Genomic DNA, 25,739 nt, shown 5'->3' on the forward strand with positions numbered 1-25,739 from the left:
TATTTTAGTTCACTCTTTCTGACAAAATCCTTCTTAGATGGGCAAAACCATGTGCACTGCAGGTGGGGCAGATGTAACTTGTGCAGATATAATTAGATTTGGGTGGTAGCTATATTGCAGTGTAAAAATAAAGCAGCCAGTATTTTCCCTTCACAGAAACAAAATAACTCACCCAAATCTAATTCTCTCTGCACATTTTACATCTGCCCCCCTGCAGTGCACATGGTTTTGTCCATCTAAGAAGGATTTTGTCAGAAAGAGTGAACCAAAATAAGGCCCCAATGTCACTGAGACACAGACTCACACTAACACACAATGTCACTGAGACACACACTCCTACACAGATTTACAGTAACACATAGGGGGAAATTTACTAAGGTAAATACATCTAAAAAAATCGTATTTGCACTGCAAAATATGATTATTTTTTTAGGCGTATTGGTATTCATGGCACATTCGTATTTGCATTTACAAATAGGAATGTATACACCATTGGAAGAATACGAATGGTGATTCCTAATTTACTAAGCGTCTGTATTTTAAATTAGCGGCATATGGCCACTATTTGCTGGCCAAATAAGCCAGGAAAATACACTTAATTTGGCAGAAGCCTGCACAGATCAGTCAGATCCGTGCAGGCTTCAGTGTAAAAAAAAAAAAAGGAATAAATATCAGGGAAACAATCATGTTGGGGTTCCCTGTATTTTTTTAAAACCAGCACCAGGCCCCAGGGCCGGTCCTGGTTCCCAAAATACAGGAGACAAAATGAGTAGGGTTGCCCCGTAGTTTGAGAACCAGCCCCAGGCCCAACCAGCCAGCAGGGTAATGCCACAGCCGGGGGGAGACTTTTCATAAAAGTCTCCCCGGCCAAAGCATTCATCCCTACCGACCAGTAAGCCTGAAAAGGGGTCCTGGGGGAGTGGGGACCCCCCCAATAAAGGGGTTCCCCCCCAGAACTTACCTGCCCAGGCTGAAGCCTGGTGCTGTCCCCGGTACTCCTGGGCTGTGGGTACCAGGCTGATTAAAGTGTAAAAATAGAAAGAAAATGTGTTTTGCTGTGGAACTATGAGTCCCAGCAATCCTGGAACGCATACTGTGACTTCATTGGGGGGATCTCCACTACACCAGGACCCTTCCCCTTAATTTCAGTGTGCCAGTGTGTTTATTTAATTATTTGTATTGCTGTGTAACTCCAAGTTCCAGCAGGCCCTTTAATGCCCCTCATGCTGGGACTTGTGGTTTTCCAAGTCCCTGCATGCGGGGGAAACTTGCTGGTACTCATAGTTCCACAGCAATATACAATAGTTTATTCTATCTTTTACACATTTATCAGCCCAGTACCCACAGCCCAGGGGCCTTGTAAGTATAATTTTCTTCCACAGCTACCCTATGGCTTTCATCAGACCACCGGACGGATGGTTGGAGACCTACCTACAGGGTCAAGATAGGTAAGTATCAGTATGCTTGGGCTCCGTGTGTAATAAAATTTTATTTTTCAGGTGTCAGTGTGTTTTATTTAACTATTGGTTCTGCTGTGGAACTAAGGGTTCCAGAAAGCCCATTAATGGGCCACATGCTGGGACTTGTGATTTTCCAAGTCTTGGAATCTGAGACCCACAGCAGAACCCAATGGTTTTAATCTATCTTTTACACATTTATCAGCCTGGTGACCACTGCTCCAGGGCCACCAGGGACAGCCCCAGGCTTCAGCCTGGATAGGTAAATTCTGGAGGGGGGTACCCCTTCATTGGCCCAGGTCCCCACTCCCTCAGGACCCCTGCCCAGGCTGATTGTCAGTGGTTCCCAAACTGTGCGCCTAGGCTCCCTGGGGTGCAGGACCAATGCAAATTATTTATGATCAATTATTTCTGGACAAAACCAGTGCTGGTGGCTGCCAATCATAAACTGTGTACAATCAGAACCAAATCCTGCCCTTTACCACATAACTGAACCTAAGAAGCACATATGAACACAATCTATTTAATTTTATATATATTTTTTGGGGCCTAGGGGTGCCATGGAAAAATTCTGATACTCTAGGGTGCCGTGATTAGAAAAAGATTGGGAACCCCTGGTTCAGGGTATAAATGCTTTGGCCGGGTGGACTTGTATAAAACACTTCCCCCAGGCTGTGGCATTACCCTGCTGGCTGGTTGGGCCTGGTGCTGGTTCTTAAAAAACGTGCGACCCCTACTCATTTTGTCCCCCGTATTTTGGGAACCAGGATCAGGGCCTGGTGCTGGTTTAAAAAAATATGGGGAACCCCTACTTGGTTTGTTCCCCAATTTTTTTTTAAAACCAGGACCGGCTCTTTGAGCCTGGGGCTGGTTATGCCTGCATTTATTTTGCTATATTCTTTTTACACTGCAGCCTGCACAGATCTGACTGATCCGTGCAGGCTACCAATACGAATTTGTATTTTAAAATACGAATTTGGGTACTTATGTATTTTGGCGGCGCCCCCGATCTCCATCGCGCAATGTTTTAATCGCATCGCATGCCATGCACCCGATGGCATGCGATGCAACGCGATTTTTGCCCCCTATGCGATGAAAGCACCCTAATGGATGCTTACAATGTTAAATGCACCCCCACGCCACCCCCCCACTATAAACAAGAACCCGAAGCGTGGCGAGCGCAGCGAGCCCGCGAGGGGCGGCGGTACACGTCCTCCGACCTTTTCATACCCCCACTATCCACGTCAGTGTGGAGTTGAGAATAGAAAGTGTGGCGAGCGCAGCGAGGGGACGCGGATACCTTCACATGTATCGGAGTACCCTCGCGGGCTTCACAGGTATCCGGGTCCCCACGCGGGGCTCGGTGGCTCACGTTTATAGTGGGGGGGGGGGGGTGGCGTGGGGGTGCATTTCACATTGTAAGCACCCATTGGGGTGCTTATACAATGTTGCATCGCATTGTATGGCATTGTATGCCATATACAATGTCATACAATTTTAACATTGTATGGCATTGTACGATATCGCGTCCCATCGCATGCCTTATGGTATTAGTAAATTTCCATCCGGAATACGAATTCGTAAATGCAATATGATGGCGATGCCAGTCTTATTCATTTGTATTAAGAATACAAATTTTCTTAGTAAATTTTCCCCAAAATGACATACAACTGCACAAGTGTATAATCTGCATGTTGTGATTACTTTGTGTTATCATGTCTATTACAGTACAGTGATCTAATGTGTTACTCTCTTGTGTGCAGTATCCAGAGCATCATTGGCATTGGAGTTGGAGCTGGATCTTATGTCCTTGCAAAGTTTGCTGTAAGTAAATGAGAAATGTGGATGTAAGAGCTCTCACTGCACCTGTGTGATGTCCAGGAAGAAGATAACTCTCACTGCACTGGTGTGACGTCCCAGAAGCAGATAGCTCTCACCAGAGGGGTACCTACATATGCATAGGCCCCATAGCAAAAGTTTGTAAGGGCCCCCTATTTAGCAACTGATGGTGATAAATGTATGTAATACAGCAAAGATGGGCCCCCTTCAGCTCTGGGCCCCATAGCAGCTGCTCCCCTTGCACCTTGGCTCTCACTGTATCGGTGTGATGTCCCGGAAGCAGATAGCTCTCACTGCACATGTGACATCCCGGAAGGAGATAGCTCTCACTGCACCGCTGTGACGTCCTGGAAGCAGATAGCTCTCACTGCAGAGGTGTGACGTCCCGGAAGCAGATGGCTCTCACTACACCAGTGTGGCGTCCCAGAAGCAGATAGCTCTTACGGTATTGAAGACGTCTCAGAAGCAGATGTCTCTCGCTGATTAGTGTGACGTCCCAGAAGTAGATAGCTCTCGCTGCACCTATGACGTCCCAGAAGCAGACCCCTTTCACTGCACCGGTGTGATGTCCTGGAAGCAGATAGCTCTCACTGCACCAGTGTGATGTCCAGGGAGAAGATAGCTCTCACTGCACCTGTGACGTCCCAGAAGCAGTCCCTTTCACTGCACCGGTGTGATGTCCTGGAAGCAGATAGCTCTTACTGCAACAGTGTGATGTCCAGGAAGAAGTTAGCTTTCACTGCACAGGTGTGAAGTCCCAGAAGCAGATGGCTCTCACTGCACCAGTGTGACATCCCGAAAGCAGATAGCTCTCACTGCACTGGTGTGACATCCAGGAAGCAGATGGCTCTCACTGCACTGGTGTGACATCCCGGAAGCAGATGGCTCTCACTGCTCCGGTGTGACATCCCTCAAGCAGATAGCTTTCACTGCACTTGTGTGACATCCAGGAAGCAGATGGCTCTCACTGCACTGGTGTGATGTCCAGGAAGCAGAAGGCTCACTGCAATGGTGTGATGTCCAGGAAGCAGATGGCTCTCACTGCACTGGTGTGATGTACAGGAAGCAGATAGCTCTCACTGCACCGGTGTGACGTCCAGGAAGCAGATAGCTCTCACTGCACCGGTGTGACATCCCAGAAGCAGATAGAGCTCACTGCACAGGTGTGATGTCCCAGAAGCAGATATCTCTCACTGCACCAATGTGATGTCCATTAAGCAGATAGCTCTCACTGTACCTGTGATGTCCCAGAAGCAGATGGCTTTTACTGCACTGGTGTGACGTCCTGGAAGCAGATAGCTCTCACTGTACTTGTGTGACTTCCTGGAAGCCGATGGCTCTCACTACTCCGGTGGGACATCCCAGAAGCAGATAGCTCTTACTGTATTGATGTGACTTCTCGGAAGCAGATAGCTCTCACTGTACCTGTGATGTCCATGAAGCAGATAGCTCTCACTGTACAGGTGTGAAGTTCCAGAAGCAGATGGCTCTCACTGCATCGGTGTGACATCCCAGAAGCGGATAGCTCTCACTGCACAGGTGTAACTTCCAGGAAGCAGATGGCTCTGTATTGATGTGACTTCCCTAAAGCAGATAGCTCTCACTGTACCTGTGATGTCCCAGAAGCAGATAGCTCTCACTGCACTGGTGTGACGTCCCAGAAAGATGGCTCTCACTGCACTGGTGTGACGTCCTGGAAGCAGATAGCTTTCACTGCACTGGTGTGACATCCAGGAAGCAGATGGCTTTCACTGCACTGGTGTGCCGTTCCGGAAGCAGACGGCTCTCACTGCACAGGTGTGACATCCAGGAAGCAGATGGCTTTCACTGCACCGGTGTGACATTCGGAAGCAGATAACTTTCACTGCACTGGTGTGACATCCAGGAAGCAGATGGCTCTCACTGCTCCGGTGTGACATCCCTCAAGCAGATAGCTTTCACTGCACTGGTGTGACGTCCCAGAAAGATGGCTCTCACTGCACTGGTGTGACGTCCTGGAAGCAGATAGCTTTCACTGCACTGGTGTGACATCCAGGAAGCAGATGGCTCTCACTGCTCCGGTGTGACATCCCTCAAGCAGATAGCTTTCACTGCACTGGTGTGACGTCCCAGAAAGATGGCTCTCACTGCACTGGTGTGACGTCCTGGAAGCAGATAGCTTTCACTGCACTGGTGTGACATCCAGGAAGCAGATGGCTTTCACTGCACCGGTGTGACATTCGGAAGCAGATAACTTTCACTGCACTGGTGTGACATCCAGGAAGCAGATGGCTCTCACTGCTCCGGTGTGACATCCCTCAAGCAGATAGCTTTCACTGCACTTGTGTGACATCCAGGAAGCAAATGGCTCTTACTGCACTGGTGTGATGTCCAGGAAGCAGACGGCTCTCACTGCACCGGTGTGACGTCCAGGAAGCAGATAGCTCTCACAGCACCGGTGTGACATCCCAGAAGCAGATAGAGCTCACTGCACAGTTGTGATGTCCCAGAAGCAGATATGTCTCACTGCACCAATGTGATGTCCATTAAGCAGATAGCTCTCACTGTACCTGTGATGTCCCAGAAGCAGATGGCTTTTACTGCACTGGTGTGATGTCCTGGAAGCAGATAGCTCTCACTGTACTTGTGTGACTTCCTGGAAGCCGATGGCTCTCACTACACCGGTGGGACATCCCAGAAGCAGATAGCTCTTACTGTATTGATGTGACTTCTCAGAAGCAGATAGCTCTCACTGTACCTGTGATGTCCCAGAAGCAGATAGCTCTCAATGCACAGGTGTAACTTCCAGGAAGCAGATGGCTCTGTATTGATGTGACTTCCCTAAAGCAGATAGCTCTCACTGTACCTGTGATGTCCCAGAAGCAGATAGCTCTCACTGCACTGGTGTAACATCCCGGAAGCAGATAACTTTCACTGCACTGGTGTGACATCCAGGAAGCAGAGGGCTCTCACTGCTCCGGTGTGACATCCCTCAAGCAGATAGCTTTCACTGCACTTGTGTGACATCCAGGAAGCAGATGGCTCTCACTGCACTGGTGTGATGTCCAGGAAGCAGAAGGCTCACTGCAACGGTGTGATGTCCAGGAAGCAGATGGCTCTCACTGCACTGGTGTGATGTACAGGAAGCAGATAGCTCTCACTGCACCGGTGTGACGTCCAGGAAGCAGATAGCTCTCACTGCACCGGTGTGACATCCCAGAAGCAGATAGAGCTCACTGCACCAATGTGATGTCCCAGAAGCAGATATCTCTCACTGCACCAATGTGATGTCCATTAAGCAGATAGCTCTCACTGTACCTGTGATGTCCCAGAAGCAGATGGCTTTTACTGCACTGGTGTGACGTCCTGGAAGCAGATAGCTCTCACTGTACTTGTGTGACTTCCTGGAAGCCGATGGCTCTCACTACTCCGGTGGGACATCCCAGAAGCAGATAGCTCTTACTGTATTGATGTGACTTCTCGGAAGCAGATAGCTCTCACTGTACCTGTGATGTCCATGAAGCAGATAGCTCTCACTGCACAGGTGTGAAGTTCCAGAAGCAGATGGCTCTCACTGCATCGGTGTGACATCCCAGAAGCGGATAGCTCTCACTGCACAGGTGTAGCTTCCAGGAAGCAGATGGCTCTGTATTGATGTGACTTCCCTAAAGCAGATAGCTCTCACTGTACCTGTGATGTCCCAGAAGCAGATAGCTCTCACTGCACTGGTGTGACGTCCCAGAAAGATGGCTCTCACTGCACTGGTGTGACATCCAGGAAGCAGATGGCTCTCACTGCACTGGTGTGACATCCAGGAAGCAGATGGCTCTCAATGCACTGGTGTGACGTCCTGAAAGCAGATGGCTCTCACGGCACTGGTGTGCCGTTCCGGAAGCAGACGGCTTTCACTGCACTGGTGTGACATCCAGGAAGCAGATGGCTCTCACTGCACTGGTGTGACGTTCCGGAAGCAGATAGCTCTCACTGCACCGGTGTGATGTCTATTAAGCAGATAGCTCTCACTGCACCAATGTGATGTCCCAGAAGCAGATGGCTCTCACTGCACTGGTGTGACATCCTGGAAGCAGATAGCTCTCACTGTACTTGTGTGATGTCCTTGAAGCCTATGGCTCTCACTACACCGGTGTGACCTCCCACAATCATATAGCTCTTACTGTTCTGATGTTACTTCCCAGCAGCAGGTAACTCTCACTGTACCTGTGATGTCCCAGAAGCAGATGTCTCTCACTGCACAGGTGTGACGTCCGGGATGCAGATGTCTCTCGCTGCACCAGTGTGACAACCGGCAAGCAGATGGCTCTCACTGCACCTGTGTGACATCCAGGAAGCTGATGGCTCTCACTGCAGCGGTGTGAGGTCCAGGAAGCAGATAGCTCTCACTGCACTGATGTGATGTCCAGGAAGCAGATGGCTCTCACTACACCAGCGTGACGTCCCAGAAGCAGATAGCTCTTATGGTATTGATGTGATTTCGCGGAAGCAGATAGCTCTCACTGTACCTGTGATGTCCCAGAAGCAAATAGCTCTCACTGCACAAGTGTGATGTCCTGGAAGCAGATGGCTCTCACTACACCAGTGTGACATCCCAGAAACAGATGGCTCTCACTGCACCTGTGACGTCCAGGAAGCAGATAGCTCTCACTGTATCGCCGTGACATCCCAGAAACCGATAGCTCTCACTGCACCTGTGATGTCCCCAAAACAGATTGCTCTCACTGCACCTATGATGTCCCAGAAGCTGATAGCAATCACTGCACTGGTGTAACGTCCCAGAAGTAGATAACTCTCACTGCACCTGTGCCATCCCGGAAGCAGATAGCTCTCACTGCACTGGTGTGACGTCCAGGAGGCAGATATCTCTCACTGCACAGGTGTGACATCCCGGAAGCAGATAGCTCTTACTGTGTTGATGTGACGTCCCGGAAGCAGATGGCTCTCACTGCACTGGTGTGACATCCCGGAAGCAGATGGCTCTCACTGCACTGGTGTGACATCCAGGAAGCAGATGGCTCTCACTGCACTGGTGTGACTTCCAGGAAGCAGATAGCTCTCACTGCATCGGTGTGACGTACAGGATGCAGACAACTCTCACTGCATCGGTGTGATGTCCAGGAAGCATATAGCTCTCACTGCATCGGTGTGACTACCAGGAAACCGATAGCTCTCACTGCACCAGTGTGATGTCCAGGAAGCAGATAGCTCTCACTGTACTGGTGTGACATCCTGAAAGAAGATAGCTCTACTGTATCAATTTGATTTTCTGGAAGCAGATAGCTCTCCCTGGCACTACTATAGTGATAGTGTATATAGTGCAGAGACACTGTAATGTCCTCCATAGTTATATAACTTTCTCTGCCCACAGCTTATTTTCCCAGAGTTGGTGGAAGGTTTGGTCCTGGTAAACATTGATCCCAATGGGAAGGGCTGGATTGACTGGGCAGCTTCCAAGGTAAGGCAGCAATCAGCAACATCGCCATCTTCTGGTGTTTGTAGTCATTGACACCTGCCCTGGTCCTTTATATAACACTGTGCTACTTCTGTTCTTTGCATTCAGCTGTCTGGACTTACCAGCGCCCTGCCTGACACCGTGTTGTCTCATCTCTTCAGTCAGGTATTGTTACATGCCCTCATCGTTACACATTGTATGGGTAATAATGTGTCTTCCACAGTAACAACACTTGATAGCAGTGATAGCAATGTTAAGTATACTGCTAGTAACTACTACCTTGTAGTAATATCAATAATACTTCTACTAGTAACAGTTCTGCCATGTAGTCATATCAATAATACCACTACTAGTAATCATATCTGTACTACTACTGCTAGTAACAATACTGCTGTGTAGTCATATCAATACTACTTCTACTAGTAACAGTACTGCCCTATAGTCACATAAATACTACTTCTACTAGTAACAATACTTCCATGTAGTCTTATCAGTAATACTACTACTAGTAACAGTACTGCCCTGTAGTCATATCAATACTACTTCTGCTAGTAACAATACTGCCATGTAGTCACATCTATGCTACTTCTGCTAGTAACAGTACTGCGGTGTAGTCATATCAATATTACTTCTGCTAGTAACAGTACTGCCATGTAGTCATATCTATACTACTTCTACTAGTAAAAGTACTGCCTTGTAGTCATATCTATAGTACTACTAGTAACAGTACTGCCATGTAGTCATACCAATACTACTTCTGCTAGTAAAAGTACTGCCATGTAGTCATATTAATACTACTTCTACTAGTAACAGTACTGCCCTGTAGTCCTATAAATACTACTTCTACTAGTAACAGTACTGCTATGAAGTCATATAAATACGACTTCTGCTAGTAACAGTACTGCCCTGTAGTCATATCTATACTACTTCTACTAGTAAAAGTACTGCCCTGTAGTCATATCTATGGTACTACTAATAACCGTACTGCCATGTAGTCATACCAATACTACTTCTGCTAGTAAAAGTACTGCCATGTAGTCATATCAATACTACTTCTACTAGTAACAGTGCTGCCATGTAGTCATATTTATTTATTTGTTAACAGTTTCTTGTATAGCACAGCATATTCCATTGTGCTTTACAATAGTAGACACTGATACAACAAACTGGGTATTTACCGACAGTCAAAGGTATGAGGGCCCTACTCACAAGCTTACAATTTTACTACTTATACTATTAACAGTACTGCCCTGTAGTCATATCTATAGAACTACTACTAGTAACAGTACTGCCATGTAGTCCTATCAATACTACTTCTGCTAGTAGCAGTACTGCAGTGTAATCATATAAGTACTACTTCGATTAATAACAGTACTGCTGCGAAGTCATATAAATACTACTTCTGCTATTAACAGTACTACCCTATAGTCACATAAATACTACTTCTACTAGTAACAGTACTTCAATGTAGTCTTATCAATAATACTACTACTAGTAACAGTACGACCCTGTAGTCCCATAAATACTACTTCTGTTAGTAACAGTACTTCCATGTAGTCTTCTCAATAATACTACTACTAGTAACAGTACTGCAGTGTAGTCATATCAATATTACTTCTACTAGTAACAGTACTGCCCTGTAGTCCTATACATACTACTTCTGCTAGTAACAGTACTGCCGTGTAGTCATATCTATACTACTTCTACTAGTAGAAGCACTGCCCTGTAGTCATATCTATAGTGCTACTAGTAACAGTACTGCCATGTACCAATGCTACTACTACTAGTAACAGTACTGCCCTGTAGTCATATAAATACTACTTCTACCAGTAACAGTACTGCGGTGAAGTCATATAAATACTACTTCTGCTAGTAACAGTACTGCCGTGTAGTCATATCAATAGTACTACTAGCAACAGGACTGCTGTGTAGTCATATCAATACTACTTCTACTAATAAAAGGACTGCTGTGCAGTCATATCAATACTACTTCAACTAGTAACAGTACTGCCATGTAGTCATATGAATACTACTTCTACTAGTAACAATACTGCCCTGTAATAATTTTAATACTACTACTACTATTAGTAACAGTACTGCTGTGTATTCATATCAGTACTACTTCTACTAGTAACGGTACTGCCTTGTAGTCGTATAGGTTCTGCTTTTACTAGTAACAGTACTGCTGTGTAGTCGTATCAATACTTCGGTACTTATGTAGTATCTGGGCTGCCGATTTTTTGATTGTATGCCTTAAGTTAAGGCATACAATCAGATGCGATGCGATGCGATATCGCATCGCATACGACCATATCGCATGCGATGCGATGCGATGACCTGATTTTTCCATAGGATTCAATGTTAAAATGAACTGAGTCCATTTTAACATGGAATTCAATGGGAAAAGGGGTCCTTTTCATACCCCTACTATCCAAGTGGGCATGGAGTTGGATATAAACCTGTGGCGAGCGTAGCGAGCCACCGAGCCCGAAGCGTGGCGAGCCGACGGTATTCTGTGTCCCCTCACGGGGCTCGCTACGCTCGCCACGCTTCGGGCTCGGTGGCTCGCTACGCTCGCCACAGGTTTATATCCAACTCCATGCCCACTTGGATAGTAGGGGTATGAAAAGGACCCCTTTTCCCATTGAATTCCATGTTAAAATGGACTCAGTCCATTTTAACATTGATTCCTATGGAAAAATCGGGTCCATCGCATCACATCGCATGCGATATGGTCGATGCGATGCGATGGACCCGATTTAAAAATCGGCAGCCCAGTTACTACATAAGTACCAATACTTCTTCTACAAGTAACAGTACTGCCCTAAAGTCATATCTGTAGTACTACTGGAGGTTATACTTTTGTGTACAATACTGCCCTCTGGTGGGTATACTGTTGTATACAGTACTGCCCTCTGGTGGTTATACGGTTTTCTACCCTACTGCCCTCTGGTGGTTTTACTCTTCTGTACAATACTGTCTTCTGATGGTTTTACTTTTGTGTAGAATACTGCCCTTTGGTGGTTATACTGTTGTGTACAATACTGCCCTCTGGTGGGTATACTGTTGTTGTGTACAATTCTGCCCTCTGGTGGTTATACGGTTGTGTTTACTACTGCCCTCTGGTGGTTTTACTCTTATGTACAATACTGCCCTCTGGTGGTTTTACTTTTGTGTACAATACTGCCCTCTGGTGGTTATACTGTAGTGTACAATAATGCCCTCTGGTGGTTATTACTGTTGTGTGCAATACTGCCCTCTGGTGGTTATATGGTTGTGTGCATTACTGCCCTCTGGTAGTAACAATATGTATAACTTTAGGAGGAACTTATGAATAACACAGAGCTTGTGCAAAATTACCGCCAGCAGATCGGTAGTTGTGTGAATCAGAACAACCTACAGCTCTTCTGGAACATGTACAATGGGTAAGTTTCCTTCTACCCTTTCCTCTCCTGTATCTTGTTGGTTGGTAAACCTCCAATTCCTGCAGTCATTGGATCCTGATCTGCTACTTTGACTAATATTTCTCTTTACTTCACAGTCGGAGAGACTTGGAGATGAATCGTCCTGGGACCGTCCCTAATGCGAAGACATTGAGGTAAGACTTAATATTTTATCCTGATAATGTACAGAGTGCTGCCCCATTACATGATACATGTACACACAGGCATCCGTACGCTGCGCTCAGGGTCCAGGCAGCCATACGCTGCGCACAAGGGCCAGGCAGCCATACGCTGCGCACAAGGGCCAGGACGCCATTCACTGTGCACAGGGGCCAGGCAGCCATTCGCTGCGCACAGGGGCCAGGCAGCCATTCGCTGCGCACAGGGGCCAGGCAGCCATTCGCTGCGCACAGGGGCCAGGCAGCCATTCGCTGCGCACAGGGGCCAGGCAGCCATTTGTTGCACTCAGGGTCCAGGCAGCCATTTGTTGCGCTCAGGGGCCAGGCAGCCATTTGTTGCGCTCAGGGGCCAGGCAGCCATTTGTTGCACTCAGGGGCCATGCAGCCATTTGTTGCGCTCAGGGGCCAGGCAGCCATTCGCTGCGCTCAGGGGCCAGGCAGCCATTCGCTGCGCTCAGGGGCCAGGCAGCCATACGCTGCGCACAGGGGCCAGGCAGCCATACAATGCACACAGGGGCAAGGCAGCCATACGCTGCACACAGGGGCAAGGCAGCAGTAACCCAGACATGCACACTCCCTGTCGATTTAAACTTAATCTGCACATTCATTATTGAACTTGTATTACCCCCAAACTCACTATACACACATACTTAACCGTACCCACACACTTATTGCCTTGATGTGCTTATTGTGCTCCCTGATTGCAGCCAGGTTCTTATTCCTCTGGTGTTTCCTCCTGCCAGGTCTCCGGTGATGCTGGTAGTTGGCGACAATTCCCCAGCAGAAGACAGTGTGGTGAGTCCTATATAGATGAATAGTGTATGATGTGTAACAGATGAGATGGTGTAATGCTGTATACATCTCTTGTTACCCTCTGAGGCACTGTATACACCTGGTGTTACCCTCTGAGGTGCTGTAAACATCTGGTGTTACCCTCTGAGGTGCTGTAAACATCTTGTGTTATCCTCTGAGGTGCTGTATACATCTGGTGTTATCCTCTGAGGTGCTGTATACACATGGTGTTATCCTCTGAGGTGCTGTATACACCTGGTGTTATCCTCTGAGATGCTGCATACACCTGGTGTTACGCTCCGAGGCATATTTTCAGTGACCATTTACTAATTGACACATATGCTAAGAAAATCTGCCTTTTTTTTTTGCCACGAACGAGCTTTATGTAATATTTAAATATCAGCAAAAAAAGCTTACAATGGATAATATAATGTACATAGCAATATATAACACAATACAAATGGTTATGTAATGTGAGACTGGCAAACTGTTCTTAATTGCCTAATATAACTATGTTATACCCAGGGCTAATTTTTAAGCAGGCTCCAGCAGGAACTGAGGCCCTTATTCTAGTTCACTCTTTCTGACAAAATATTTCTTAAGGAGCCCATACACGCTCCGTTTTCGCCGGCTCCGTTCTGTACTATGATTTTTGTACTAGGTACACATCGTATCGGATAGCAGTGCATGCACACTGCATGCACTAGGGATGCGATCCGATACGATGTGTACTTTAAAAGTACAGAACGGAGCTTTAAAACGGAGCGTGTATGGGCTCCTTTAGATGGACAAAACCATGTGTACTGCAGGTGAGGCAGGTGTAAAACCCCACCCAAATCTAATTATCTCTGCACAAGTAACACCTGCCTCACCTGCAGTGCACATGGTTTTGTCCATCTAAGAAAGAGTGAACTAGAATAAGGGCCTCAGTTCCTGCTGGAGCCTGCTGAAAAATAGCCCTGGTTATACCTATTTCCTATTAATCCATTATTCAATTATCCAAAATGTATCAATATATTGGGCTCTTCTCTCTATTGATCTGTCTCTTTGTGTGTCTCTCTCTCTCTATCTATCTACCTATCTATCTCTCTTTCTGTATCTCTCTCTGTCTGTCTGTCTGTCTATCTGTCTGTCTGTCTGTCTGTCTGTCTTTCTTCTTCGGGTTTCATGGTCCCCACAGGGTGACATTGGGGTTGTAGGTATATCCAGAGGACCGTGACACCAATCAGCAAAGCTTTCAGATATCCCAGGATGCACGACTCCTCTCCCCTATAACTCCGCCTCCATGCTCAGCTCCTCAGTTTTTTTTGGTGCCAGCAGGAAGCTGGTGCACCATTTTTGTCAGCAGGGATTGCCTGGGGCAATCCCACAAGCTTTTTTATCTTTTTGACTGAAAATGTATTTATCCTTCGGGACCCGTCAGAGGCCACAGGCTAACGCTGGGTAATTGGGGAAAAAGCTTCCAGCACCTAAGACAGGGATGGGGAACCTTTGGCCCTCCAGCTGTTGTTGAACTACACATCCCAGCATGCCCTACAACAGTTGTAGCATGGCCACATCATAAAACTGTAACAACTGTTGTAGGGCATGCTGGGATGTGTAGTTCCACAACAGCTGGAGGGCCAAAGCTTCCCCGTCCCTGACCTAAGAGGTTAAACTACTTCTGCCTCCCTGGCAGACTAGGCTCCTCCCCTGCTCTACCCCGCCTCCAGGCTAGGCAAGTCAGTTTTTTCCCGTGCTGGTAGCAGGCACATGAACCATAGGGGGGCTGCTATATGCAGCTTCACTTCTTTACTTTTTCCCTGACTGTAGTCAGTGACAGAGCAGCAGCGCAGGTAGTCTCTCAGACACCAGCACTGCTGCTCCATCACCACGCATCGGTGTGTGACCGCAGCCGCCCCGGGGCACTCTAAAGACTACAGCCACGTGCTGGACCCAGGAAACAGTGGAGGTAAGGTGGGGCTTTCTGCGTCTGAGCATCCCAGCGATAACACCGCCCCCTTCCCCCCTGGCGTTGGAACCACCATGGCTGAGTTTTGGGAAGTTAAGGCGCTTGGGAAAGAAATATATTAACAGAATATTTATATAAGTGTAACAATGTGCATTTTAAGCAAAAAGATTTTTAACCCAATCTTCTTTTCACAGGCAAGCACATTGTTAATATATTTATTTCACAAGCGCCTTAACTTCCCAAAATTAACCTTGCAATTATATTGAGGCTGCTAAAAAAACATCGCTAGCGCAGTAACATACATCAATTCCATCACCATGGGTAAATGCATTATCCACCTCTGTTCAAAGCTTGCAAAACTCCTGATAAGCGCAGGGATCCAGTCAGGGAAAGCTATTCCTCTCAGCCCCTATCTCATTCACTCAGATTGGGAGGATGAAAAGGCTATATCCGTATTCTCTGATGTGGAGGTCACCTCTGTCAAAGAGGACGCCTCATCACGCATTGATGTGGAGGCATTAGTTACAGCGGTCAAATAGACCCTTAGTCTAGAGGACCAGGCTTTACTGCCTAAATCCACTGGCCCTACCTTCAAATGCAGACTCTTGCTTTGTTTCCTAAAACTTAGAGAATATCCTCTCGGAGGCCTGGGAGGAACCCAATAGGAAGTTTACCCTACCTAGGTTCATCTCCTTTTACCCCCTTCCTCAGGAGGATAGGGTCCAGTGGGAAACAACTCCTAAGGTAGACGCGCATGTGGCTAAGCAAGTGAGATCTTCTATGCTGCCCATCCCAACTGCATCTCTCAAGGACCCTACCAATTGGAAGTTGGAAAATGTCCTCAAGCGTGTCTACACTACTGCAGGGGCCTTAGATAGACCTACCCTGGCATCAGCCTGGGTGGCAAAGGCCATGGTGGAATGGGCTACTTCTCTCGTGGCTGACATACAGTGGGTATGCCAGCAGAGAACCTTCTACCTACTCTTGAGAGGGTACATCAAGCTACCCTCTATTTAGGCAAGGCAGCTATTTATGTGGCCACCCTAATCTCTCGAGTGTCGGCTTCAGCAGTCGTGGCTCCTGACTCCAAGAAAGCCTTAGAGGCGATTACCTTAGAGCAGTGATTTTCAACCTTTTTACCTCGCGGCACACTAAATAGGACTTTAAAATTGCCAAGGCACACCCTAAGATCCCCACAGGGCAAAACACATTGGCCACCACAGGAAAAAAACAAACCTATTGGCCCCCACATTAAAAACAATCACACTGATCCCCACAAATAACAAAAATAAAATACATTGACCCTTTACATGAAAAGAAGAGATCAGTAAATAACATTTGAACTGGTGGTGACTGTAAATGGGTTTGGGCATCTCTAGATGTGGGGGCACACTTGAGATCAGCTCAAGGCACACTAGTTGAAAAACACTGCCTTAGAGTATTCTCTTCTGTTGGGTCCGAACTTGATAAAATAGTGGCTATGTAGCAGCTTCCAATGCAGCTTTCCTACCTTCTGCTCCAGCACAACGTCCCCGTGTTACCTTCCAGTACTTTCGCTTCCAGGGCAGAGGTAGGGAACATTCCTTTTCTAGAAAGCAACCCCAAGTTGCCAGGTCCACCAAGGCGCTCTAACCCTAAGCCAGAGGACAAATCCCAAGTTGGGAGGCCACCTGTTGGAGTTTTCAGACGTCTGGTTGACATCCACGACACATTGGTTCAGGATGTCGTCTCCCGAAGCTACTCCCTAACCTTTCGGCATCGTCCACCAAACTCCTTTTTTTCCACAAATTCTCCAAAGGACTTAGGAAAATCCACAGCTCTGGAGCAGTCCATCCAGAAGCTCCTACAATCTGAAGTTCCAGATGAAGATCTTGCGATCCATAGTCTTGACCGTAGAGCCCAGAGACTACATGGCATCCAGGATGCATATCTGCATATCCCTTTCAGACCGGAACATCAGCGGTTCCTGCGGTTTGCACAGCAGGACCGTTACTTTTAGTTTCAGGCTCTGTCTTTAGGACTTTCTACCGCTGCTCGCGTAATTATGAAGGTCATGGCAGTGATGGGCAGTAGGCTTCGCAACCAAGGCGTCCGAATCCTCCGCTATCTGGATGACCTGTTTATTCTGGCTCAGTCTGCAGAGTTTCTCACCCCATAGTGGTGACAATCTGTCAAAGTTACGGCTGGATTATCAATTGTCCCAAATCATCCATGGTTCTCACACAGACTATGATCCATCTGGCAGCCCAGTTGAATATGGTTTGTCAGAGGATATCCCTGCTGGAAGAATGTCACCAGACACTGCAGTCCCACAGATGAGGTCTTCACTTAGATGGGCTTCGATTCATGCCTGCATGAGGGTCTTCGGTTCGATGTTATCGACCTTCGACATGGTGGAATATGCACAGTTCCACTCCCGTCCGCTACAACGAGAGATCCTCACCAAATGGTTGGGATTCTACACCAAAATCCAGTCACAGCTGATAACATTGTCCCCAGAAGCAAGTCTCTCTCTCTCCTGGTGGTTTCTGGACCAGAACCTCACAGCAGGGAGACCATTTTGGATCCCACAGTGGACTCTCCTCACCACAGATGCCAGCCTCCACGGATGGGAGTCAGTGACTTGCCAGCGATACTTCCAGGGCCTCACAGGAAACCCAGCTTCCCATCAATATCTCGAGCTGGGGCAGTCTTCCAGGCCCTTTGCCTAGCAGAACCCTAGCAACAAGGTCGCCCAGTGCAGGTCCAGTCGGACAATGCGCTCGCACTCACAGTCGGGCTGCCATAGCAAAGATCTCCCGCATCTTTCAAGAAGATCCCTGCTTTCTCAGTGATCTTTATCCCGGGGCTACTCAATTGGGAAGCGGACTTCCTGAGCTGTCAGACTCTGGACACCAGCAAATGGGCCCTTCATCCGGAGGTATTCCAGAGTGCTGGTACAACACTCGGGCAGACCTGAGGTGGACTTGATGGCGTTGCGCCTCAACAACAAGGTTCCCCTATACGGGTCTAGGGATCATGACCCGGGGGCTTGCATGGTGGACGCCCTGTCAGCCCCATAGCCATTTGCCCTGATGTTTGCCTTCCCTCCAATTAAGCTCCTACTGAGGGTGATCCGAAAGTTGAAGGCGGGCGGCGGCACGATGATCCTGGTGGCTCCCAGTTGGCTCAGACGGATCTGGTTCTTGGATCTGCAGGCCCTGTCGGTGGCCCCTCTGATCCGTCTCCCTCTACATCCAGACCTGCTCTCTTAGGCCCATGTCTCCACCTGAATTTGGGGCGTGCATTTGGCCTTGACTGGGTGGCTGTTGAGACCTCCTGTTGAGAGGCAGAGGATTAAACTCCAGAGTAATTTCGACCATGCTCAGGGCACACAAACCTTCAGCGGGTGCTTACCATCGCATCTGGCGGACTTACATTTCCTGGTGTCGTGCTGGACAATTCAATCCCAGGATTTATCGATTTGCCAGGATTCTGTCCTTCTTGCATAAAGGTCTGGAGACTGGATTAGTGCTGTTGTGTATGTTTGCACATTCCTGCAGGGTGTGGCACCTTTCTCTGTCTTTTTCCATAGGAAGTTAGTTCTGTTGTGTATGTTTGCACATTCCTGCAGGGTGTGGCACCTTTACCTGGTCATTTCTGCCCTTCAGGACCCGCCGTTTGAGCCTTTGCGGTCAGTGGACTTTTGTTGGCTCACCTGGAAAACCATTTTTGTGTTGGCATTTGGTTCGGCCAAGTGAGTGTCTGCTCTGTCAGCTCTGTCTTGTAGGTCACCGTTTTTGATCTTCCAATCAGATCGGGCGGTCCTTCGGACTCTTCCTTCTCACCTCCCTAAAGTGGTGGCTAGGTTTCATGTTAACCAGGGGATTGTGGTCCCAGCCTTTCGGGGCCAGATGCTTTTCATGACCCGTCTTCATTGGATGTTGTATGTGTCTTATGCATCTAGGTGTGCCGCACTAAGTCCTTCCGGAAATTTGACTCTCTCTTTGTGCTCTACGGTTTTCAGAGAGGTTGACCTGCTACTGAGTAGACGATTGCCTGCTGGATTCGCTCTGTAATCAGGCAGGCGTACTTGGGCGCCTTTCTCCCGGTTCCTGTGAGGGTAAGTTTTAGTTAACCTTACTGTTTTTGGGGTAGATGTATGAAGCAGTGATAAGGGAGGAGAAGTGATAAAGGGCCTGGTACTTTTATCACCGGCCAATCCGCTTTTAACTGTCCTTTTATCAAACCCAGCCTGTTACTTAACAGTCAGGAGCTGATTGGCTGATAAAGGACAAGACACTTTATCACTTCTCCTGCCTTATCACTGCTTCATACATCTACCCCATAGTTCCGTTGTTGTGCAAACTAACGTGTTCAGAATGTGTTTCTGTATGGTGCTTCTCTTCTTTCTATCTTGTTTCCTGCCTTTTCTTGGTAAAAAAATCTGACCTGCCTATCCTGGAGGCGGGGTAGATGGGGGAGGAGCCTGGTCTGCCTGGGAGGTAGAAGAAGTTCAACCTCTTAGGTGATGGAAGCTTCCTCCCACTCCAACTACCCAGCATTAGCCTGTGGCACCTGACGTCCTTGAAGAAAGATTTTACAGGTAAGATATAAATCTCCTTTTTTCACTAGCGACAAAAGCTAGAAGGGCACTGTCAGTCCTAGCGACTACAACGCAGCAGCCCCATCACTCCTGCTGGTACTGAAGCTCCCCCATGACCTGGGTCAAGCGGAGTACTTGTGGCAGAGGTGCTCCCAGTTTGTAGCACCGCCGAACACCAATATACATGGACAGCATGGTCGGCATTACAGGGGCAGGTAAGGCTCTCTGTGAGACCGCATAAATTGCTGTTGCGCTGTGGGTCAGGGAGACGGCTCGCAGCGGCTGGCGTGAGCACTGCTGCTTGCGGTGGAGTGGAGGCTGGGTGTATTCACCCATTTTACATATCACTTGTGCCGTTGGGGGGGAAGTCCAGCTTAGGAAGGGCGGTGCCAGCCTGCAGTACATCCCCCAGCTTTGGGCGCCAATCTCCCGCAGGTTTACCGCCCTTAAGCTGCTTTCACTCTCCCCGCTTTTACAGACACTCACATCCTACTGGCTTCCATAGAGGCACAGTAGATGAATGGGGTGGATTTGCACCAGCATTGTACTACAGCATTGTACTGCATTGTATGTGACTGATGTGCTAGTCTGTTATTTCTACTTTCTTTCCTGTCAGCTCTATTATATATATTGCTGTCCTCTTTATTTCTTTTAAGGTGCCCACACACTACAAAGATCTGCGATCTTAAGATGTGTGCGTAAATTAGCCTTGACATCTTTAGTCCGCCCTGGCTGCAAAAGCTATTCTGCCATGGCTGCAAGTGCTGGAGGATGAGCTGCCATCAGTGGATGCCAGACTATGTATCTCTCATTTCAGACAGGCGGCATTGTATATTATGGAGGCTTTGTCCGACGCTGGTGTATTGGCCACAAAGGCCTCTGACAATTCTTTCTGTACTGGTCTGTTGTACAGTATCTTGTGGTTATGACCCTGGGAGGCTGATTTAGAGTCTAAGAAGGCCCTAGAAATGTTACCCTTTAAAAGGGGACATATTGTGTGGGTAGGAGCTTAACAAAATTGTAACTTCTCTGGCAGCTGCCAAGACCGCGTGTCTCCCAACAGCTCTCCTGCATCGACCTAAGGTTGCTCCTTTTCACTCCTTTCGTCCCCAATGCAAGGCCAGGGGCCAAAGCTTCCCACGCACCTCCAGTGCATCTAAGCTGGCCAAGCCTAAGCCCAAACAGGCCTGGGCCACTAGACAGCCCCCAGCTAAGCCTGACAAACCTATAGCATGATGGGGAGGGTCTCCCTCAGGGGGACCCCAAAGTGGGAGGCCGGCCTCTGCCGACTTCCACAGCAGTGGCTCACCACCACAGCGGACGCTTGGGTGAGAGAAGTTGTGTCTCGGGGATACTCTGTATCATTCAAAAGGCATCCCCCCCCCCCCCACAAAAGTTTTTTTGCACAGGCCTCCCATACAACCCGCACAAAGCGGAAAAGCTAAGGGAAATACTATACTCCATGTTACAATCTCAAGTGATTGTACCGGTCCCACAACATCAAAGAGGGATCAGATTTTATTCTACCCTGTTTCTAGGTGTGTTACAGGCCCATTCTAAACTTAAAGGCGCTAAACAAGTTTGTTGGCCAAATCACCGGAGGTTCTGTCCGAACACCTGTAGACAATACTAGCTGTTCTTCAGCAGCATGAATGAACCAGGAAATTGTTGTCCCTGCCTTCATCTGTCTCCGGCTGAGCGTCCTGAAATCAAATTGATAAAGCCGCCCTGAGCGCGGCGAAACTCGTCTTTTGAGCATCCACACTACACCTGGCACTTTGGTGGGATATTATTGACAACATCATGTTCACCAACAACAGGTTCTTGTGCATATGGTGTTTACAGCCGCAGCCGCCTTTTCACCAACCTGGCTGACATCCTCTGATTCCTGGCTCAGCTATATAGTGCACACAGTATTCACAGTCGCAGCCGTCTCTCCAGTGTTGAGCTGACATTACTTGATGTCCGGGCAGGTCGTGCTGACGGACCCTCGCCGGACGAGTGTGGGGCGGCATTTGGAATTTGGAGCTGTGCCACTTGTGCGATTAACGGCACACTAAGCTAGTGGTCTGACAACCGGCCACCCTCGCCATTGGCAATAGCCAGGAGCAGAGGACATTGGGACTTGTATCCCTGGCTCCTGCTACTACCAGTATTAAGACTGTGTATGTGTGAGTAATCATCTCATCTTATACAAAACAACATTATGCTTAATATATTGGGAGGACGACCAATAATACATGTTCATCTGGAAACAATATATTAGAACTTGAGCCCCATTGACTCATAGCCACTCCCGGACAATACTATCTAATATGTTCAGGTTCTTTATTTATTCTTTTTTATTTTTCATTTATTTTTTATTTTAGTAGTATCTGCTTAAATTATTTTTTTTTGTGTGTGTTTATATGCTTTTTAATGCATACATTTATTAACTATGATGCTGTTTTGAATAAATTTCTATACATTTTTTTATCAAATTGGTTTCTTTGTGTACACTTAGCGCCTTACGGTATTATTTCCGTCCTTTGGATGTAGCTACGGCTCTAACTACATACGTTGACCGTACAGCTTCTATTCAGAAGGCATTATTTGTGCTCTATGGTTTCCACAAAAGGGGCTGGCCAATGAACAAACAAACTGTGGCTCGCTGGATACGATTGGTCACTCAGCAGGTTTACCAGCATGCTGATCTCCCATTACCACCATCTATTTATGCACACTCTACCATGTCAGTAGGTCCCTTATGGGCGGCACGCCGAGGGACGTCCACTGAACAACTGTGCAAGGCTGCACCGTGGTCATCTGTTCATATATTCATTAGGGTCTATGCATTTGACACGTTCGCCTCCCAGGATGCTATCTTTGGTCGTCAGGTCCTTCTGACACCTCAGGCGGGTACTCTCCCTTAAGTATTGCTATTGGACATCCCCGATGTTACTATGTGGGGACCATGAAACCCGAAGAAGAAAATTAATTATGGTAGACTTGCCTTCAGTTAACTCTCTTTCTTTGAGGTTCATGGGACTCACAGGGCACCCACCCTTATAAGCCTGAGGTATTCCTTGTGATATACAAGATGTTATTTAAATTACCTTGGTCACTACTTTCCTCACTCTGTCTATATATGAGTGTGCTAGTATGTTCATCACCTGTCTTCTTCCTGCTATTGGCTGGTTAACAAACCGGAGGAGCTGAGCATGGAGGCGGGTTATAGGGGAGAGGAGCCGTGCATCCTGGGATGTCTCAAAGCTTTGCTGATTGGTGCCATGGTTCTCTGGCTCCGCCTACCACCCCGATGTCACCCTGTGGGTCACATGAACCTTGAAGAAAGAGAGTTAACCAAAGGAAGGTCTATCATAACTCTTGTTATATCTCTCTGTCTACCTATCTCTCTGTCTCTCTCTTTCTCTCTATGTCTATCTCTGTCTCTCTCTGTCTATCTCTCTCTCTATATCTATCTATCCGTCCTGTCCCACCAGCGGGTGTATGTGCGTGCTGGCCTGTACTGACTGGGCCAGGGAAGATTGCAGCCATCTACAGTGCGCTGAGGCCCCTTTGTCAGTGAGCGATTCCACATCAGTAATCCTGGGAATTGCTTGGGGTCTCCATACATAGAGCATTCTGCAGGAAATATGCTAAATTACAGGCCACATTGAGCGGTATATTGAGGTGACAGGGTGAGCGGTATATCGGGGTGACAGGGTGAGCGGTATAACTGGGTGACAGGGTGAGCGGTATAGTAGTGTGACAGGATGAGCGGTGTGACAGGGTGAGCGGTATAGCAGTGTGACAGGATGAGCGGTACAGCGGATTGACAGGATGAGCGGTACAGCGGATTGACAGGATGAGCGGTATAGCAGTGTGACTGGGTGAGCGGTATAGAGGGGTGACAGGGTGAGCGGTATAGCTGCGTGTCAGGGTGAGCAGTTTAGCGGGATGATAGGGTGAGCGGTATAACTGGGTGACAGGGTGAGTGGTATAGCGGGGTGACAGGGTCAGCGGTATAGCGGGATGACAAGGTGAGGGGAATAACGGAGTGAGAGCAATAGCGGGGTGCGCGGTATAGCAGTGTGACAGGATGAGCGGTACAGTGGATTGACAGGGTGAGCAGTATAGCAGGGTGAGCGGTATAGGAGTGTGACAGGGTGAGCGGTATAGCTGCGTGACAGGGTGAGCAGTTTAGCGGGGTGACAAGGTGAGAGGTATAACTGGGTGCCAGGGTTAGCGGTATAACAGGGTGAGCGGTATAGCGGGGTGACAGGGTGAGCGGTATAACTGGGTGACAGGGTGAGCAGTATAGCTGGGTGACAGGGGGGTATTTTGGTTCACTCCTTCTGACAAATTCCTTCTTAGATGGACAAAACCATGTGCACTGCAGCGATGGCCGATGTAAAATGTGGAGAGAATTAGATTTGGGTGAGTTATTTTGTTTCTGTGCAGGGAAAATACTGACTGTTTTATTTCTACACTGTAAAGGTGCCCACACACTAGAAAGATCTGCGATCGTAAGATGTGCGCATAAATTAGCCTTCAAATCTTTTTTCCGTCCTGGAAAAAAGATTTCAGGCAAGCGCACATCTTTACCAAAGATTTTTCTTAAGATCCTGTGTGCGTTCCTATGGATCTTTTGTTAAATCTTCTGATCTTTTGTGCAGCACGTAAGATCAGAAGATTCAGCTAAAGATCCACGGGAGCGCGCATCGGACCAAAATCGTCCGATTTTCGCCCGATTATCGGTAAACATCGGACGATATATTGGCCGATTTATCGGAAATCGGCCAATCGGCCCAAAAATCGTTCTAGTGTGTGGGCACCTTAAGAAGGAATTTGTCAGAAGGAGTGAACTCAAATAACCCCAGGGTGAGCAGTATAGCAGGGTGAGTGGTATAGCGGGGTGACAAGTTGTTGTAACACGTATGTTGCCTGAATACTGTCACTTATATGCTGATATAACCAACAGGTGGAATGTAACTCCAAACTTGATCCAACGAACACAACATTCTTGAAGGTATCTCACCTTGTTCATCTGCGCTCTCCACTTACCTCTCCTTCGTCCCCCTACCCGGGTCTCCTAGCACCCCCTACCTCTCCTCCATACCCGGGTCTCCCAACATCTCCTCCATCCCCATAGCCTGGTCTCCCAGCATTCCCAACATCTCCACTTACCCAGTCCGCCTACCCAGGTCTCCCAGCATACCCAACATCTCCTCCATCCCCGGGTCTCCCAGCATCCCCTACCTTTCCTCCGTCCCCATACCTGGGTCTCCCAGCATACCCTACCTCTCCTTCGTCCCCCTACCCGGGTCTCCTAGCACCCCCTACCTCTCCTCCATACCCGGGTCTCCCAACATCTCCTCCATCCCCATAGCCTGGTCTCCCAGCATTCCCAACATCTCCACTTACCCAGTCCGCCTACCCATGTCTCCCAGCATACCCAACATCTCCTCCATCCCCGGGTCTCCCAGCATCCCCTACCTTTCCTCCGTCCCCATACCTGGGTCTCCCAGCATCCCCTACCTCTCCTTCGTCCCCCTACCTGGGTCTCCCAGCACACCCTACCTCTCCTCCATACCCGGGTCTCCCAGCATCCCTTACCTCTCCTCCATACCCGGGTCTCCCAGCATCCCCTACCTCTCCTCCATCCCCGTACTTAGGTCTCCCAGCATCCCCTACCTCTCCTCCGTTACCATACCCGGGTCTCCCAGCATACCATACTTCTCCTCCCTCTCGATACCCAGGTCTCCCAGCACCCCCTACCTCTCCTCCATACCCGGGTCTCCCAGCATCCCCTACCTCTCCTCCATCCCCGTACTTAGGTCTCCCAGCATCCCCTACCTCTCCTCCGTTACCATACCCGGTTCTCCCAGCATACCATACTTCTCCTCCCTCTCGATACCCAGGTCTCCCAGCACCCCCTACCTCTCCTCCATACCCGGGTCTCCCAACATCTCCTCCATCCCCATAGCCTGGTCTCCCAGCATTCCCAACATCTCCACTTACCCAGTCCGCCTACCCAGGTCTCCCAGCATACCCAACATCTCCTC

At 48.3% G+C, this 25,739-nt stretch overlaps 1 protein-coding gene across 3 annotated transcripts in view; it reads left to right on the forward strand.

Moving 5' to 3' along the window:
* Positions 1-25,739, forward strand: part of NDRG4 (NDRG family member 4) — a 170,963-nt gene that overhangs the window by 134,912 nt on the left and 10,312 nt on the right. For all 3 annotated transcript variants that reach the window (XM_083165481.1, XM_083165479.1, XM_083165480.1), the window contains 7 exons: positions 3,221-3,281; positions 8,659-8,745; positions 8,851-8,907; positions 12,064-12,167; positions 12,284-12,340; positions 13,108-13,159; positions 24,656-24,703. In XM_083165481.1, coding sequence (XP_083021607.1) covers positions 3,221-3,281; positions 8,659-8,745; positions 8,851-8,907; positions 12,064-12,167; positions 12,284-12,340; positions 13,108-13,159; positions 24,656-24,703 — 466 coding nt within the window. The remainder of the gene's footprint in view (positions 1-3,220; positions 3,282-8,658; positions 8,746-8,850; positions 8,908-12,063; positions 12,168-12,283; positions 12,341-13,107; positions 13,160-24,655; positions 24,704-25,739) is intronic.

This window comes from Crinia signifera, chromosome 11, assembly GCF_055691185.1.
Source record: "Crinia signifera chromosome 11, ASM5569118v1, whole genome shotgun sequence".
Lineage (NCBI taxonomy): Eukaryota > Metazoa > Chordata > Amphibia > Anura > Myobatrachidae > Crinia > Crinia signifera.